The 19,404-nt window shown below is 42.1% G+C and overlaps 1 protein-coding gene across 2 annotated transcripts; it reads left to right on the forward strand.

The window, feature by feature from the left end:
* Window positions 1–1,934: 1,934 nt before the first annotated feature.
* On the forward strand, window positions 1,935–19,333 carry Ntaq1 (N-terminal glutamine amidase 1). 2 transcript variants are annotated; one of them, XR_009228680.1, is made up of 7 exons: window positions 1,935–2,185; window positions 7,026–7,125; window positions 8,107–8,157; window positions 13,185–13,333; window positions 13,953–14,077; window positions 18,195–18,383; window positions 18,921–19,333. XR_009228680.1 is itself a non-coding variant. In XM_046464936.2 (6 exons), exons 1-6 carry the CDS (start codon window positions 2,103–2,105, stop codon window positions 18,299–18,301), a joined length of 615 nt encoding a protein of 204 aa, XP_046320892.1. In that variant the 5' UTR covers window positions 1,935–2,102; the 3' UTR covers window positions 18,302–19,333. The 2 variants fall into 2 exon arrangements, 1 of the variants encoding a protein (XP_046320892.1); XM_046464936.2 differs by having other exon boundaries at window positions 18,195–19,333.
* The last annotated feature ends 71 nt before the right edge of the window (window positions 19,334–19,404 follow it).

Genomic DNA, 19,404 nt, shown 5'->3' on the forward strand with positions numbered 1-19,404 from the left:
TTTTTCTTAGAGCATTAAAGAGTTTAGAAGTGTCAATTTGTCTTTTTAGCAATTCAAAGGTATCTTTTAAGATCTGAGAGCCATTTCTTTGAAATGTAATCATCAGGAAGGCTAGGGCCTCCATCTCAGTCTCTGTGGGAGGAGAGAACCGGACTTAGATAACTGCCAGCCAGTAGACACAGCTGGCCTCCTGTATTTACACCCTGGGTAATTTTCACTTCTTTTTACTGAACTCCCACATTCCCTCTCCCTTTTAATTTTTGATTTAGATGTAAATCACATCTGCACAAATCAGAATGGAGTTCAGTTCTATTCCCTAAGTTCAGTACTCACGGAATAAAACCTATTTTACTGCTTTAACTATGTCTGACTTTTTTACTTATGTTGTGCCAGGCACTATGCTGCCCCCCAACCCAGTAGATTACTGGATTTAATCTGCACTACAGCATCATGAGGTGAAGCTGTTAAAGCCACAGAGGGACTACATTATGAGCCTGTGGCTGGAACCGACTCCACTTGAGGTACTCATGATCACACCCAAAACTCTGGTCTCTGTCCTTCCCCCAAACAGCAGAGAGCTTCTTCCCCCTGCAGTATTCCCTCCCACACTCTGCTGAGAACACTGAACCTTATCCTTACTTTAAAGGAGGAAGATCTAATGAAATTCTGTTATTTAGAATAACAGAATAAGTGAGTATAAAGAACTGAGGCAATAAATTGATAATGGACATTAAGGATTTATGTTCAAAGTCTTTATGACTTTGATTTATGAGCTTTGGAACTCTTAAAAGTCGGAGAATCTGACGTGGGTAGCCTATAACCAACCTAAGAATTTCACTTTTTATAATATGAAGTTCTCTGATCAGTTACATATGTCCATTGCAAATTCAGACTAGTCAAAGTCCTCGACATACTTTATTCACCAGAGATGCACAAAGGTTTTCTACTTTTTTTTTTTTTTTTTTTGTACCAGGAATTGAACCCAGGTTAGCTTAACCACTGAGCTACGACCCCAGCCCAGTTCTTCTTATTTTCTATTTTGAGACAGGGTCTTGCTAAGTTGCCCAGGGCCTGGTTAAGTTGCTGAGGCTGGCCTGGAATTTGCGAGTCTTCTGCCTCAGCCTCGGGAGCTGCTGGGATTACAGGCCGTTCCTCAGGGCGCCCGCTAAGCACTGTTCTAATATTTGGCGTCTTTCTTTTATATTGCCAGCAAATCAATTATCAAGAAATCAATATGTCTTCCTGAGCCAACATATAATGATCTCCGAATTTAAAAAATTTACAATATGGTGAAATTTGGGGTGCGATCCCTCAATGAGGTCATATTTGGAATTAAGCTCTCCTTCCCTCCTCTTCCGGGATCCTGCGGACTCCACGCTGAGTGCCAACACTTTGATTTAAACACACGCAAAGCGTCTTATTTCAACGTCTAATCCGGCACTTCCACAGGTGGCAACCTCAGCCCGGGATGGAGGTGTCTCCAGGAACTCTCACCCAAGTGTTGCTGAGGCCGGCGCTTCAGCGGCCCGCGACAGCTCTACTCCCCACCTGACTGGTCCTCGCGGTTACAGCCTCTGTCGCTCAGTCAGCCGGTCTCAGGCCCTGCCCCTGGGAACGCGCGCGGTCTTCTGGCCCCGTCTAGGCTCCACCCACTCGGTCAGTCTCCACCTACCCGGAACGCGCAAAGTTCCCGGCTCCGCCCACCAGAGCTCGCGCTTCGGCCCCTCCCCGCCTGAGTCCACTCACCAGGGCCCAGCCCATCCAGAACCACGCAGGCCTTTTCATCCCAAGATCCGCCCACTGGGAAATCTCGCTGCACGCCCCACCCCGGTCCCGCCCACTTAGTCCTACCCCCTTGGTAGCACCTCCCTTTTCCCAGCTCCCTACACTGAGAGGTCCGCCTGCTCTGTCCCGGGCTTCGCGCGCTGGGACTCTGAGCCACTGGTTCCGCCCAGGCCCCGCCCACTGGCCGCAGGTTCCACCGGCCGGAAACTGCCTGGGGCGGCCCCAGGCTCCTCTCACTCTGCTCGAGTTCTGGCGCCAGCTGCTGCGCACTGGCGGATTCCTTGGTGGGTCCTGTCTTTGAGCCCCAGGCCGGGGCTATGGAGGGGGACGTCGCCGCCGCCACCCTCTACCAGCCAGCCAGCCCCCCGCGGGACGCCTGTGTCTACAGCAGCTGCTACTGGTGAGGCGGGTGCAGGCGCTGCACCCGGGGTCTGGCCCAGCGCGCCGCCGTGGACCACCGATTCCTTCCAGCCCCTTTGGGCGCGCGGGGCCTAGATTGGAAGGTTCTATTGTTTTGCCGGGTGGAGGGAGAGGGAACGCGAGCCCTGCCTCTGGAGCAGAGCGTGGGCAGTGGGATGGGATGGGAGTGGTGCGTTCGATGGTGCATTACCTCTGTCTGGCGCTTTTTGGATGGACAAGCTCAGCAGATCTCAGTGGTTGGGGGCGCGGAAGGGGAGTGAGGGTGGAGCGCCGCTTTGGAAGTTATCTACAGAAGCCTGTGTGGTGTCAGACTGAGGTGCAGGTCATTTTAAATTTGGAAGAGAATGGGGGCACAGAGAGTTTGAAATATTTTTCCAAGGTCACCCAGCTAACAGCTAGGAATTGCAGTCATTATAATAATGATTATATTTGCAACGCGCTTGGCAAATGCTGAGCATTGTTACTGGTGGATATGTGGACTAACTCGTTTGAGCCCCTTTGTAACCCAAGAGAGTTAGTACTGTTGTGATCTACATTTCAAAGAACAGTGAAGCACAGAGGGGTGCGAATAATTTGCCTGATTCTCACAGCTTCTGAGTGAAAAATGGGGATTTGCAGGCGGGAGTCTGGCTCTGGAGTCAAGGCACTGTACATCTCTTACCTAGGCTATCTCAGCAGCTGAAGCATCACCCCTACCTTGGTCTCAACTCCTCTTTGCCTTTCCTCAGTAAAAATAATTTCTTCCCCAACGTGCAAGAAACCTCAGGACCATAAAATTACCCATTCCTCCTTGAGCTGGTCATTGAACCAATACCACCAAGAGTTTAACATTAATTCAGTTCTGACCATGTTAGGCCCAATGCCAACTGTTTCTATCCATGCCTAGGAGATTGATTTTATGATTATATTATCCTCATTTTGCTTTCTGAGCCACAGAAAGACTGTTTATCCAAGATCACCCCTCTACTAAGTGATGGTACTGAGCCTGGAACCTCTGTGTGATGCTGGAGTTCCTGATTCTCAATTGCTGCAGTGTATTTCTGCTCTGTCTCCTAAATCCTATTCTCACTCCTAGCAGACATTCATTGTTTCATTCATTCATTCAATAAATGTTTATTAGGCACTTGGAATATGTGATGTGTGATTCTAGGCACTGGGGAGGTAGCAGTGAACAAAATTGATAATTTCCTTGGTAACATCTCCTGGTTCTTACATTTTGATGGGGGAAAGCAGACAAGGACAAGTGATTCATGTTTGGGTAGTGGTAATGCTATGAGAAAAATAGGAAAAAGCAAAAGGTGATGACTAATACCATTTTGGGGGGAGTAACGAAAGATTAAATTCAGGGACACTCCACCACTGAGCCACACCCCCAACCCTATTTTACATTTTATTTAGAGACAGGGTCTCACTGAATTGCTTAGCACCTTGCTTTTGCTGAGGCTGGCTTTGGACTCGAGATCTTCTGCCTCAGCATCCCAAGATGCTGGAATTACAGGTCTGTGCCACCCTGCCTGGCAACTAATATTATTTTTATGTTAGGATACTTAAGGAAGATATTGTTGATAAGGTGATATTGAACAGAGATCTGTGGAAAAGAGGGCAAGTGCTTTGTGGCTAATGGGGGAAGATCATTTCAGGCAGGGAGAAGAGCAGGTGCAAAGGCCCTGAGAAGGAAGCATGCAGTCAGTATTCGAGAAACAGGAGGGAGACTGATACAATTCTGGGAGAGTGATCTGGTTGGAGAATGGCAAGAGATAAATGTCTCCTGAGAAGATGGTCTTTTTTTTTTTTTTGAATAGAATGTGTAGCAGCATCCCTGGCCTCTACCCACTAGATGCTGTTAGCAACCTCCTCTCAGTTGTGACAACCAAACATGTCTCCAGACATTGCTAAATGTCCTCTTGGGGACATGGTCACCTGTGCTTGGGAAACAGTGCTCTATCCTGTCTGAGCACATCAATCGGTGCACTTTGCTTCTGCTCTATTAGGTTCTTCTAATTTGAAATAAACACTTTTTCTTCTGTTAGTTTCTGTCAGATGTTACTTGTATTTCGCAACCCCATTTAATGGTAAGAGTGGTGGCCATTGTTTGTATGGGACTATATGGTTTGCACAGCAATATTTATTCCCCCCCCCCCAGTGTAGGGATCAACCTACTGCCTTGTGCTTGCCCAGCATGCCACTGAGCTACACCCTGAGCCCCTAGGGTATTTCTGATTCTGTTTTAATTGTTTAGTTTTTTCCCAAACATTTGTGTAGTACCTGTTGTGTGTCAGGAATGTCCACTCAGCTTGCTTCTCTGGCCTCAGCCCATTATGGGTAACCCCTGCAGTCTCAGTCCTTATGCTGCTTTATTAGGCTTTTGTCTATTAGAATGATCACTTGACAGCTTGGGGACCGTATCATCACCCTTTTTGTTTGTTCTATTCTAACTGTGGTTCCCTGCATTTTCAAATATAAGCACCTTTTTTTTTTTAGCATCAAAAATTTCATGAGATTTTTCTGCATATTATGATCTTGATGATAAAAAGGGAATGAATAAAATTCAGAAACTCTATGTTCAAATTTTTTCTCTCTGTAGTATTCACACTGTATTAAAAATTAATAGTACTGGCTGGGCGCTATGGTGCATTCCCTGAGTGGCTCAGGGAATCCCACTCACAGGGACTCTCTCCTGGACCTCTCTCCTGGACCCAGTGGCTCAGGAGGCTGAGGCAGGAGGATTGTGAATTCACAGTCAGTCTCAGCAACTTAGTGAGGCTCTTAGCAACTCAGCAAGACCCTGTCTTTAAATTTAAAAAAAGTGGGGGTGGCTCAGTGGTTAAGCACCTCAGGGTTCAATCCCTGGTTCAAAAAAAAAAAAAAATTCAGTCTACAAGTAGTACTTGTCCATTCATGAATTCTGTTCCCAACTGTAAGATGAGGGATAGGGGAACAGACAAGGAGAAACTGCTGTCCTGTATCTCTTGCATCTTCCCATATCTCTCCAAATAATGACTCCCTCCTCTGGGCTTTTGGTATGCATCATTTTGTCTTTCTGTGCTGCTTGCTATTTATTGATCTTTATATCTCCTCTCAGCATATGTAAGCTTTAATTTATCATCATATCCTTCAAGCACTTAATTTAGTGTTTTGTACCTCACAGGCTCTTGAAGATGTTTTGGTAAAACTCTTCAAAAATTTCTGTAGGCCAGACAGATAAATGTCTTCTCAAAACTTGGATTTGAAAAGTTTGAGCTACTGCATGCCATTTGTCGTATGGAAACTGTCAGTGAATTTTTGTTATCTATTATATAGATCATGTTGAAGGAGTCATTGCAAGCTTCCTTTTGTTGTCACCACCAATATCACTTTCTCCTCAAGATTTCCTTGTTATTTTAGAGAAAAACAAAACCACAGGAGAAAAATACAGATGTCAGATTTTGGTGTTTTAAATTGTGTGGAGCATTGAGACAGGTAGACAAGGCCTACATGTGTGAATTGAAAGGGTGTGTATTTGCATGAAATGGAGAGAGTGTTGTTTGTGTCTTGCTTGTTTTCATGTAGTGTCGTATAGATGACTGGAAATTCATCCTTGACAGATTGAGTCATGTGCTCTGAGCAGAGCGTTGGTATAGCTCATTTTTTCCCTAGTTTTCTTAATTAGTGCGTTATACATAATTATGGGTGTATCTCATTTTGAGCAAAGGTACTATGTGGTTTATTAGTTAAGAGGCTGAGCTCAGAGGCTGAATGGCGGCCATATTTGCCCATGCTTGGGAGTGTGGCTTAGTTACTGCCTGTGTGTGCTTAGTTACTCTGGAGTGTGGTTCAGTTGCTTATTTGATGCACTAGGCACCAATTTATTTAGGTTGTTCTGGTTACTGTTTTGGATCACTCAAGGCTTGTCATAGAGAAGAGAGATTGATCCAGGGTAGATGTGTAGGAAGGTGGGTTTTAGTTCAGTATGAGTAAGGGCTTTCTAAAAGTCAAGACCTCCTCCTTACCAGAGGGGCTCAGGGAATCCCACTCACAGGGACTCTCTCCTGGACCTATCATGGAACTGTTCCCGATCCTTGCCAGTCAGGAGCCTTGTTCCCCAAAACACCCAACCTGTCCTTTATTTAAGGCAAGCAGGGAACCAGTGTTAACTAAGATTTATTGAGTATTTACAATATGATATGATTATGTGCATTTTACAGATGAGCAAAGGAGATTCTCAGATCAAGAGGGTCAATGCTTCTTACCTTGTAATTGGCTCAGTTGGAATTCTAGCTGCATTGCAAGTCTCTCAACCAGACAGTTATAGAATTGTGACATAGCATTTTATTGGTTGTAAACTTTCTCCATAGGCAAGTAGTGCTATGGGGTAATGAGCCCTGTGTCTGCAGAGGTGCCACCTCAGCGCAGGTTGGACAGCAGCTTGTTGGTGATGTTTTAGAGGACATTTATTTATTTATGTATTTATACATGTGTTCATACATACCAGAGATTGAATTCAAGGATGCTTAACCACTGAGCCACATCCCTAGTTCTTATTTATTTTTATTTTTTATTTTGAGATAGAGTCTTGCGAAGTGACCTAGGGTCTCACTAAGTTGCTGAGGCTGGCTTTGAATTTACCAACCTCCTGCCTCAGTCTCCTAAGTCATTGGGATTAGAGGTGTGTGCCACTGTGCCTGTACAGAAGGAGATTTAAATGTTAGTTAGTTGTTGGATTAGAAAGTGTTTAAAGTCTCTTCCAATTTTTTTATGCCATTATCAGTCTTTAATTAAAATTTGAATAACAAAGAGAGTTCGCTTTTAATTATATTGATTAACCAGTTGTTTTATTTCAGTGAGGAAAATATTTGGAAACTCTGTGAATACATCAAAAACCACAACCAGTATCCTTTGGAAGAGTGTTATGCTGTCTTCATATCAAATGAGAGGAAGATGGTAAGTTGGTTAGTGATTGAAGAAAGGAAATGAGATTTAGGATGAGCGTAGAAGTTGAATGCAGCATGGGTTCAGTCAGTACTATTCTAAGATGTGCTTTATAAAATACAGGAACATTTTAAAGTGTTTTTGAATGAGATTTTTTTTTTCTCTTAAAGGACACAGTTGAGTTAGAAAAGTTTTGTTCCTTACTTAAATAGTAGGTGAGGGAGTAAGTATATTATGGCATACTCACACAGATTAAATCCCTTTAGGTATTAATTTAGAGCTTTAAGTGCTTATATGGAAACCACATAATTCTTAGGTTTGAAGAAAAGATTTTTCTCTGGAGTTTTGAATAGAATCATAACGAACCTATAGAAAGTATTAGAAAAGTGAACCCTTCTTTTTATAACGTACTCTTGTAGGCATCATTTCATTAGATGCCAATGGAAGCAAAGTTTGGACAGCTTTCTCCATTTTAGAGGAGAGTAAATAAAGACTCAGTGTCGTCCTGTGAATAATACAATGGGAAATCAAGACTTGAATCTGAACCTGCCAAGTGTTCTTTTTTATTTTTCTTTTTGGTACCAGAGGTTGAACTTGGCTGTTTAACCACTGAGCTGCATCCCCAGCCCTTTGTTTTAAAATTTTGAGATGAGATCTTGCTAAGTTGCTTAGGGCCTTGCAAAATTGCTAAGCCTCAGCCTCATGAGGTGCTGGGATTACAGGCCTGTGCCACTGTGATCATGTTCTGCCAGGTGTTCTGAGTCCTAGTCCAGATACTTTTTCACTCCAAAGAAGACTTTACAATAACTTGAGCTCTTGTGAGCTTTCATTATTGAGGATACTAAGAAGGAGTTGAATTTATTCTTATTCATTAACTTATTCTTTTACCTTGATTTTTGGTTGCTCAGAAATATTTTTTTTCTTATTTATATACTGCTTTAAATGATCTAGTAGTGGTTTAACTGAAACTATGGGATATACTATATTTTATAGATACCTATCTGGAAACAGCAGGCGAGACCTGGAAATGGACCCGTGATCTGGGTAAGATGTCCATTCGGAGAGCCTTCAGTGTTTCTTGTGACCCCTGAGTGGTCTGTACACTTTGGGAAAGCAGAATTGAGAGGGACAGGAGAGAAAGGCTATGGCAATTACTAATAAATAGACTTTTTTTGAGGGGGGGGGTACTGGGGATTGAACTCAGGGGCACTTGACCACTAAGTCACATCCTCAGCCTTATTTTGTATTTTATTTAGAGACATGGTCTCACTGAGTTGCTTAGCACCTCGCTTTTGCTGAGGCTGCCTTTGAACTTGTGATCCTCCTGTCTCAGCCTCTCGAGCTGCTGGGATTACAGGCATGTGCCACCTCACCCAGCTATAAATGGTATTTACTTATATATTTATTAAATGGTGTGTGTGTGTGTGTGTGTATATATATATATAATAAATATATAAATTTAAAAATACCATTTATATATATATATATATATATATAAATATATATATATATATATATAAGTGGTATTTTTAAATTTATATATTTATTATATATAAATGGTATTTATTCTCACCCTTTTGAGAATAGATGTTATTTGGTCTAAGGTAGAAGTACTACAGGCATATTTTAATTTTTATTTTGGAATTATTATAGGAATGATTTTATTTTTTATGCTTTTATTTACATTTATTTTATACTAAATTTATTCTGGTGTAATAAATTTTGTTTCTTCAGGGATTTCTTTTTCTTTGGTGCAGACTCTTCTTCTGGTTTAGGAACAATTTCTTCTTTCTAATAATGATTACCTCAGGTGGCAGAGGAAGCATACATGCTGGTTCATCTGGCCAGGAGCTGTATAAACATCGTGGGTACTTTATTTACCCGGATATGTTCAATGACCAGAGAATCCACATCTAAACCCTTAAGTTCAGCATAATTCTCTGCATTTTTAAGCATGTGCACAAAAATCAGCACTCTTTTTGGGCCCCTGACCTTGTGTCCAGACCCAGTTGGGCCTTAGCATAACTACCTGTTTCATCATGCTAGAATCGTATACCTTGCTTCTTTAAAGGGACATCTTTCAGATATGTATGTCTTTTCAGATACACACACCTGTGATGGCCTGGGCAGTTTCACAGATGTGTATAAAGTGAACACCAAGATTTGAACCTCTTGATTTGCATGATTTTTGTGGGATTTTCTGAGTTAAGAGAGTAGCAAACCATTTTCACAGATTGTCTCAGGCTGTTTCCAGGAAGAGAGATCTAGGAATGATTTTTAAATGGCCAGTGTAGGAGACATATTTGTGATCTTCTGGACTTATCCTTTTAGCACTGAAAGGAACTTTAGAAAAAAATTTTTAAAAAATTCTAGATGGACACAACACCTTTATTTTGTTTATTTATTTTTTATGTGGTGCTGAGGATTGAACCCAGGACCTCACATGTGCCAGGCAAGTGCTCTACCACTGAGCTACAACCTCAGCCCCTGAAAGGAACTTTTATCAGTATGCAGTCCAGCTGCATATTAGAGCTATCTGGAGACTAGTTAAAATTATAGATTCCTGGGTTGGTTCATCTAGAAAGAGGTTCATAAATAGTGTTCTTAATACACTCCTGGCTGAACATGATCTCCATTTGAAAGACATGGATCTAAAACAAAAGACAAAGCACATGTGCATGCACCCACACAGAGATATCCACTCCAATGCCTTCATTTTTCAGATGATAAAACAACCACAGAAAGGTATAGCGAGTGAGTAGCTCAAGGTCAGTGGCAGAACTGGGTCTTAGACCTGGGTTCTTTCCTGTACACCTCTGTGTGTCATTTTAACCTGTCTTCCTGAAGAATGGAATTGTTTATTAGTAATGATGGAGAAAAAGTTAAAGAAGAATTTTATAAATAATAACGTAACAAACTCCTAATTTCTAGATACCTACTCAAGATTATGATGTATCGTTTGAATTGTCTCCATTTATTTCACGTAGGTTAATTGGTGCCTTTTATATAGCAGTCACAAAGCAGACTAAAACTTGGGGACTCACAGAATTTCTATCTCTATCTTGATCTTTTATACCAACATCAAAGCCCAAACCTAGCACTGTTGTGGTTAGGAGCAGGGGTTTAAGTCCCAGTCTGTGGGACTTGGACTAGTTATATAGCCTGTCTCTTCGGTGTTAGTGAGGTTGTAATGCTTAAATGAGGTAACGTAGAGGACACCTAAGAAGAGGTAGGCTGGGTATGGTGGCACATGCCTGTAATCCCAGTAACTTAGGAGGCTGAGGCAGGAGGATCACAAACTTGAGACCAGTCTCAGTAACTTAATGAGATCCTATCTCAAAATAAAAAAATAAAAAGGGCTGGAGATGTAGCTTGGTGATGAAGCACCCTGGATGCAATCTTCAATATGAAAAAAAAATTTTTTTTAAGTTGGTGTTTGGTGGCTATTGTTGGCAATGCTACATAACTCCTATTGCAGGCTGTCCACCTTCTCTAGGAGTTTAACCCTGCTGCTGAACTGCTTAGCTGCTCCCCATCTGCGGAGGCTTCCTGGGAAAGGACCTGTGGACACATCCCTTCCACCACATCTCATGGTAGCTCAGGGTGCACAGTCCTGCTGCAGGAAGTCTCCCCACAGCCTGGCAGATTTATCTTTGCCTCAGTGCTGTCCTCTTATAGGAAATGGGTTGGCCTTGCTGAGCAGGTAGGGCAATCCCGCCTCCAGGAGCAGATCCCCTCCCAGAGGGGTATCCTGCTTCCAGCCCAGTGGGTTATTTCCTGGCAGCTGGGAAAACACTGAACCGCCTGTTTGTTTCATGACTCCACATGTATACTGCGAGACCTCTTCCCCCAAAGCCCAGCAGCCACGTGCTGAGTAGGAATATGGGCCTGACTGACTGGGGTGTGGTTGGTCATTGCTCTTGGTTTTCCACAGACTATCTTCTTTCTGGAAAGCTCTCAAGCAGGATTTGAGTGATGCTGTCCTGGGCAGGTGGACCCCAGTCCCCTCTGTTTCTTGATTGGCTTTTGAAAAGGATGAGCATTGACATACTCCCTGTCCCATTAACTCTACGAGGTAGACACTCCAGTTATCTCCAGTTTATAAGAGGAAGCTGAGGCTGGGAAATGGAGGGGCTGAGCTTTGGGCAGGCTCTTTCCCGTTCAAGCTGTGTGTGCTCCTGTTCTTTCGCTTCATCACGTGGTACTGCATCCATTCTCTTCTGACCCTACATTTCTCTACTGACCCCTGAGGGTAAGACTTATTTTTTTCACCCTTGTGAAAACTAATGATAGGAATTGAAGATGTTAACAGAAATAGATTTTGGGTAAGGCAGAGATTACTTCTGGCAGGGGTTAGGAAAGACGAAAAGCACATTCCTGAGAGAGAAAGCCTTTGAGCCAGAGGTTGTTTGGTGGAGAGAGGTGGAGAAGGTTGCTGCTGCGGTGGGGGAATGTGTAACACGAGCAAGCCCAGCGAAAGGAAGTGGTGGGCCAGAAGGGGCTGCAGCTTTTAGTCCATTTATCTTGAAGGATAAAAGGAGTGCAGGGAGGAAGCATCCATTTCTGATGTTATTTCTGCTCTACTAGGGATGGAGTTGGAGCCAAGGGAAGCTTTCATGCTGATGGTATGTTTCCAATCTCAATTAACTTTCCCACCTCACAGGGACTTTGCAGGGCTCAGATGGAATAAGTGCCTTGTGAACTCTAAAGTACTGCAGGAATAAAAGATGTTATTACTAATGTTGTTATATTGAGATTTATTTTGGTGTGCTGTTGTCTGTGGAGAGCATTTTTTTTCCTGAGAGGCCAATGCACCAGTCTACTCATATTCCCCTGATAATCCTGAAACCCTTTTGGCCCTTATTAGCTGGTGTTAATAGTGCCTTGTGTCTGGGAGTGAGAGTAGGAAGTAATATCTGCTCTGTAACAAAATTGGGTGGCACAACTTTTATCCTTCTCCCTTCATGGCTACAGATGAGGGCATGGCTGACTTTTTAAAAAAGTACTTTTTTTCTTTGTTTTAATTAGAAAAGTAGTACAAAACTGGATATATAAGTCCTTTAGACTCTTTCCACACTAAACTCAAGAAGTCCCCTTTGTTAAAAATTTGGAGGGTGTTAGTCAGCTTTCTGTCACTTTAACAAACACCTAAGATAAATCAACTTATAAAGAGCAAAGGTTTATTGTGTCTCTCAGTTTTAGAGGTTTTGGTTCATGATCAGATGCTGGGCTGTGGTGAGGCAGCACGTCAAGGCGGGAGTGCATGGTGGGGCAAAGCTGCTTACCTCATTGGTGAGGGGAGAAAGAAAAAGAAGGGCTGGGGTCCCATGGTCTTCATGAAAGGCATATCTCCAGTGCCCAGAAGATTTCCCACTAGGTCTTGCCTCTAAAGGTTCCATCACCTCCTCATAGTGCTATTCTGGGGTCTAAGCCTTTAACATATGGGATTTTGGGGGGCATTTAATATCCAGACTGTAGCAGAGGGTATCCTTGTAGAGTTTTCTCTCTACTTCACATGCATGTGTATATACTTCGAAGTGCACATGTGTGTCCTAATATACATATAGCTTTAATAATAGTAGGTAATAATAAATAATGGATATTTTTCAGTTTTCCATATATATTTGCCTATTTGTTTCAGTAGTTGCATAGTATGCTAATATGTGGCTGTATCATAGTTTATTAACCATTGTTTTATCGAAGGACTTGGGGCTGTTTCAGAAGTTTCATTGTTATTAACAATGCTGCAGAGATTTTCTTGGTACATACACCTTTGCCCGATTATGACCATTTCCCTGTAAGACAGTTTACTAGAGGTAGTATTATTGAGTCGAAGGATATGCATTTAACATATATGAACATTTCCTTTATTTCTTAGCCATTTCCCTGTCAGTGGACATTTAGTCTATTTTCAGGGCTTTTTGTTTGCTTTTTAAAAATTTTGCTGTTTTTAAGGAGGGCTGTATTCGTCTTGTATCTGTTTTTGTGATAATATATGTGCATTGCTCATGGGACCTTGCAATTTGTCATCCTAGAGTAACTTGGTTAACATCAGCAATTTTTACTTCTAGGATTACCATGTTGTTTTGCTTCATGTGTCAAGTGGAGGACAGAGCTTCATTTATGATCTTGATACTGTCTTGCCATTTCCCTGCCCCTTTGACACTTACGTAGAAGAGGCCTTTAAGTCTGACGATGACATTCATCCACAGTTTAGGAGGTGAGGACATTCAGGATGAATTATTAGTGTCTGACGTAAGGCCTTGGCAATTGCACAGAGGTTCTTTCTTTTTTCTTCCCTTCTTTTGTATTTGTTTTGTAAAGATCTCTTACCTTGCTTGGCCTCAGTACTGAGTTGATACTTGAGAATGATGTGCTTGCTACACAGGAGAGTTAAAAACAATATGTTAGAGTTTGAAGGTTATACATCATATTAAAGGTTGGCAGTCTTAAAAATTTGTGATGAGATCTCAAACATGTTTTGGGGGGCACCCTGGGAGGTTCTCTCATACTCTCCTTTGATGGGTAGGGGTGGGGATTCTCATGCTGCCAAAATTAAGAGAACTGTGAGGCCAACTCCAGAAGATCATGCCCTTTGCCTGAATCACAATTGAGTAAATAAAGGCAACTAGGTAGGTATATTTCTGTACCTTCATATCTTTAGACTTCAGTCATTTCCCATAGAGTATTTTAATAGGTAATAAAGCTTTATATTATTAACAGGATAAAAATGCATGAGTAGTTTTGTGCATGTCATAGAAAATGAGTCTATATAAAAGCTGAGTTAGAATTCCCAATGTGACATCTCCCTAACATAAGTTCTGTTGATTGATTTGCAGGAAATTTAGAGTGATCCGTGCAGATTCCTACCTGAAGAACTTTGCTTCCGACCGATCTCACATGAAAGACTCCAGTGGGAACTGGAGAGAGCCTCCTCCACCCTACCCCTGTATTGAAACTGGAGGTGAGCCAAGGGTGCCTTTCCCAGGGGTTTGAGTGGTGAGGAAGGAAGAGGAAGTGCTAGTTCTGTGTGTTTCTTAGGTTGGGAAGTCGAGGCACAGAGGACAGGTCTGGAAGGCATAAGAACTCCTGGGAGAGGAAAGCTGTTAAGGAGCAGAGCCATGCACGTGCACTCTGCCAGATTAGTGGATGTTCCTACTGTGGGATGCTGGGTGCCAAAGGTCTGCATGCTCGTGTCACTTAACAGTGGGATGAGTAGCATTTGCCATGGTAGCGTTTCATGTTATGGTGAAAGAAATCCCCAGTGCATCCTCAGCATGTGTGAAATGTCATTTCAGTGACTTTGTGATGAACCCTGCACTGGAGGGAGGTGAGAGCCAGCAGGGTGTAGTGTGCCACTTGTTTCATTTATGGGCTTCTAGGCAGCAGTCCAGTTGATAATTTCCTGAGATTTAAGAAGATGGAGGGTTGCTCTCCTTATTGTTATTGTCTGGCATTCATATGCATTTGAAACACTGTTTATGACTGGAAGTCATTCACAACATTCTTGCTTGTTGGTGAGATCATCCCAGCACATGGCTAATACAGTCTGCATGAAAGTGCTCGAAAGCTGTGCAGGATGCTGGGAAGACAGGACAGTCATATAAATAGTTCATCAAGGAAGAAAGGAAAAAAATTATTTGGGGGCTGGGGTTGTGGCTCAGTGGTAGAGCGCTTGCTTGCCTAGTATGTGTGGCACTGGGTTCGATTCTCAGCACCACATATAAATAAATAAAGGTCCATCAATAACTAATAAAAATATTTTTAAAAAATTATTTGTCATGTTTGAAGGCAGAGCACACTTAAAGAAGGTTCAGACTCTGGCTTTTGAGGCTGTGAAAAGCTCTTATAATTAAAAATAAAGGAAAAAGTGCTGGGTGCACGCCTGTGATCCCAGTGGCTCAGGAGACTGAGTCAGGAGGATCACAAATTCAAAGCCAGCCTCAGCAACTTAGTGAGACCCTGTCTCAAAATAAAAAATAACAAGGGCTGGGGATGTGGCTCAGTGGTTAAACGCCCCTGGATTCAATCCCTGGTACAAAAAAAAAAAAAAAAATGTGGAATTGCTTATTGGTATACCAACCTGCTTCCCAGCCTGGGCGTTAGAACTGGCAGGCTCCTAAGTTAGCAGACTACTCTCTGCTGCATGGGGTCTGGTCTGGGCATACTGTGCCTTCAGCAACTATTCATTTTTCTTTTAGATGTGGGCACCTAAGGGGCTAGCACATGACAGGCAATTAGTAAAACCCACCTGGTCAGCCCTGGTCCTATTTGGGCCATTCTTTGGTTTAGAGGACACCTCTTCATTAGGTGCCATTTTGTGCCAGGCTTTGGCCAGCCCCTTAACATATTAGTTCAATTTAATTTTCACTAAAACCCAATGAGCCAAGTGTGATTTCCTCATTGGCTAGATGGATAGAGAGAAGTGCATGAGATTCAGCCCTTTGTGTAAGTGTACACAGCTGGAGAGCAGCAGGGCTGGTTACAGGTTAGTGCACAGTGCTTGAGGAGGGATTTCTTTTCTTTTTTTTTTTTTTTTCAAAGAGAGAGTGAGAGACAGAGAGAGAGAGAGAGAATTTTTTAACATTTATTTTTTAGTTTTTTGGCGGGCACAACATCTTTGTTTGTATGTGGTGCTGAGGCTCGAACCCGGGTCGCACGCATGCCAGGCTAGCGCGCTACCGCTTGAGCCACATCCCCAGCCCGAGGAGGGATTTCTTCAAGAGGAGTCTTGGGCTTCATTTGTAGTTAACTTATCAGGGGCCTTCTGAATTTGAGATTGAATTAAAAAAAGGAATCTAGCTGGGCATGGTGGCGCACACCTGTAATCCCAGCAATTTGGGAGGCTGAGGCAGGAGGATTGCAAGTTCAAAGCCAGCCTCAGCAACTTAGTGAGTTCCTGAGCATCTCAGGAAGACCATGTCTCAAAAAAAAAAAAGGGCTGGGGGGCTGGGGATATAGCTCAGTTGGTGGAGTGCTTGCCTTGCATGCATAAAGCCCTGGGTTCAAACCCCAGCACCACAAACAACAACAACAAAATAAAACCTTATAATTTTGGGACTGGGGATATAACTCAGTTGGTAGAGTGCTTACCTCCCATGCACAAGGGCCTAGGTTCAATCCCCAGCACCCCAAAAAGAAAAAAAAAGGGCTGGGGATGTAGCTCAGTGATAGAGCACCTCTGGAGCCCCAGGACCAAATCAATAACAACAACAAAGAAATAACCAACAAAAGAGATCTGTGGAGCATGAGGTAAATGTGTTGGTTTCTCATGTAATTATGTAACCGAATTATAATGTTCTGTCATGTGGTGAATTTATTACCTCAAATGCTGTATTTATCAAAAGGGTGTATTAGAGGGCTGGGGTTGTTGCTCAGTGGTAGAGTGCTTGCCTAGCATATGTGAGACACTGGGTGTGATTCTCAGCACCACATATAAATAAATGAATAAAATAAAGGCCCATCAATATCTAAAAAAATTTTTTTTAAAAGGATGTATTAGAAGTTAGGATAAATGTGATTTACTTTTAGCTAATGAGTGGTGTTTTGTGAAAAATAAAGAAGGTTTAAAAAAATTATTCCAGAAGTCAAATTTTACATGAAAGCATGTCTAAACACATGCATTAATAAGAGTAGTTATACGCAGCTTTTTGCACATAATTTTGGAAGTGATGCTTTTTAAAAAAATTTTTTTTTTAGTTGTTGATGGACCTTTATTTTATTTATTGATTTTTATGTGGATGCTGAAAATTGAACCCAGTGCCTCCTGCAATAGGCAAGTGCTGTACCACTGAGCTACACAACTCCAGTCAGAAGTGACTCTTACAACTGAAAATTTATTATTTTTGACATGTTGTAGGCTATGATTAAGCATATGCATTAATAAATTTCAGTGGCTACCTGACTGTCTGGAGGTTCACCACTATTTCCCACTTGCATTTAGTGGTTTTAAAGAAAAGAGCCTTTTTTCCCCATGGTAAGGAAACCGAGGGATGCGAATTGTCACTGTGGAAATTCTGGAAATTGTCAGACTTTCTGCTTCCTGCTGCTTCTCTCCTTGTCCTCATGTGTTTCACCCAGTATGAAAGAGAAGCTCAGTACTTGTCCAAAGACACAGGGGGTCCCTCTGCAGCTCCCCAGGACTCTGATGCTCTCACCCCTAGCTCCTGGGGGCCTTCCTGAACTTCAGCCTCTGTCTTCTCACGCAGGGAGACTGCCAGGCTGTTTGTGTGTCCCTTCTAGGCTGTTTGTGAGTCCCTTCCCGGCCTCTCCTTACTTGTTTCTGATCCTTGAAATTCATGGTCATGTGCTACCATTGTTCACTCGCTGCCCATTGTCCAGTCCCTTTGCATCTTTTGTCCAGTTTTCTGGTGGTTTGTGATAGAAATGCAGTTCCTATAACAGTTCTTTGAGGGACAGAAGCAGGAAGCTGCATGAACTTTAAAAAGTTTTGTTGTTTTTTTTTTTGGTGGGGGTGCTAGGGGTTAAACTCAGGGCCCCACACATGGTAGGAAAACTCTCTACCACTGAGCTATACCCCTAGTCCAAAAAGGCGTTTTATGTGGAAAATTTAAATCACATACAAAACCAGACACAATAGTTTATCCGATTTCCAACACCAACAGCTCGTGGCTGGTGGTTTTGTTTATATCTCAGCCATTTTCTGCCACCTGCATTACTCTGAGGTGAGATAGTGTGTCCATTTAACTCTGGCTATTTTAGTGTATCTCTAAAATATAAGGGTTTCTTTTCTTTAAAACAATGGCCATAATACCATTATTATATGTGGAAAATTATCATATGTCTGTGTAGTCTGTTTTCACATTTATAGTTATTTCATGAAGTCATAATTATTTTTTCTTCCAATTTGTTTGAAACTTAGTATTTAGTTGTCATGTCTCCTCCAATCTGTGACAGGCACGAATAAATGACCTTGAACACAGAAATGACCTTGAACCACAGAAATGACCTTGAACCCTTATCCATTTGAATAATATCTCCTGCTTTTTGGTCTCTGGATTTTATTGCTGCTATGCCAAAATTATGTTTTCATCAGACGTTTCTTTCATATATTTTTCTAGACTCCAAAATGAACTTGAATGATTTCATAAGCATGGATCCTGAAGTAGGATGGGGCGCTGTCTACACGCTGTCTGAATTTGTACATCGGTTTAGCAGTAACTACTGAATTTGACATCAGGATGTGGAACTGTGCAGAAATTCTAGGACATGGACAAGCCATTCTTTCATTTAGGACAGCAAACATTATGGTACAGTTGGCTTGGAGTTACATTTTTCTTTTGATTCTATTGAGGGGAAACATGAGTGAGCACAAATATCTGTGAACTGAATAAAACCTTTTTTGGGTTCGGGCTGTAGCTCAGTGGTAGAATGTGTGCTTAGCATATGTGAGACTTTGGGTCCCATCCCCAGGAACTCAGAAATATAAAATAAAATGTAGTCTTTTTTTTTTTTTTTTTTTTTTTAAATTTATTTATTTTTTTAGTTTTCGGCGGACACAACATCTTTGTTTGTATGTGGTGCTGAGGATCGAACCCCGGCCGCACGCATGCCAGGCGAGCGCACTACCGCTTGAGCCACATCCCCAGCCCAAATGTAGTCTTTTTTAACAAAATGTCAAGTTGAAACTTGATGTAGCACGTAATTGCTAGGTTATTCCTGTGGCTTATTTGCTAAAACATGTGATGACTTATGTGGGTGATAGCTCTTGTTAAGATAGAGGTGTGGACTGGAGCCAGCTCCGTTTGTCTGATCTGGGTGTTTCCTGTCTCTCTGGCTACACTAAGCTTCTTGTGGGCAGGGCCATGCCTGTGGCTGTGGAAATCTCTGATGCCCATAGAAGGTGCCCATAAAATACTTCTAGAGACGGTGCTGCTGCCTGGGAAGGGATAATACTGTGAGCTGAATCAGCAGTAAGTATTAGTCTTTTTGGACTATGATGTTGTTAGAAAGGTTGAAGTTCTCTTAGTCTGAGTGATATTTGGCCTATTTGTAAATTGTTTTAAATAAAATAGATTTAAAACTAGTTTTATTTTGAAGATTTTGTGTTGCTCTTGGTGATCCAAAACACCTAAGAATGTCTTAATCATTGATGAGAACCATTGCTTTAAAACACATTGATCATGTCTGCCTTTTTGAAGATGCCTTGGAAATGTGGCTTTAATTGTAAAATTCCAAATAAAAGGTATTTATAATTACACTGGCATATAGTATTGGCTCTTGTTCATGTTCTCATTGTGTTACTGTAAAGATGAACAACTTCATATGGAA

Source organism: Marmota monax, unplaced genomic scaffold, assembly GCF_021218885.2.
Source record: "Marmota monax isolate L192 unplaced genomic scaffold, Marmota_monax_Labrador192_F-V1.1 WCK01_AAM20220418_F8-fsc00003, whole genome shotgun sequence".
Classification (NCBI taxonomy): Eukaryota; Metazoa; Chordata; class Mammalia; order Rodentia; family Sciuridae; genus Marmota; species Marmota monax.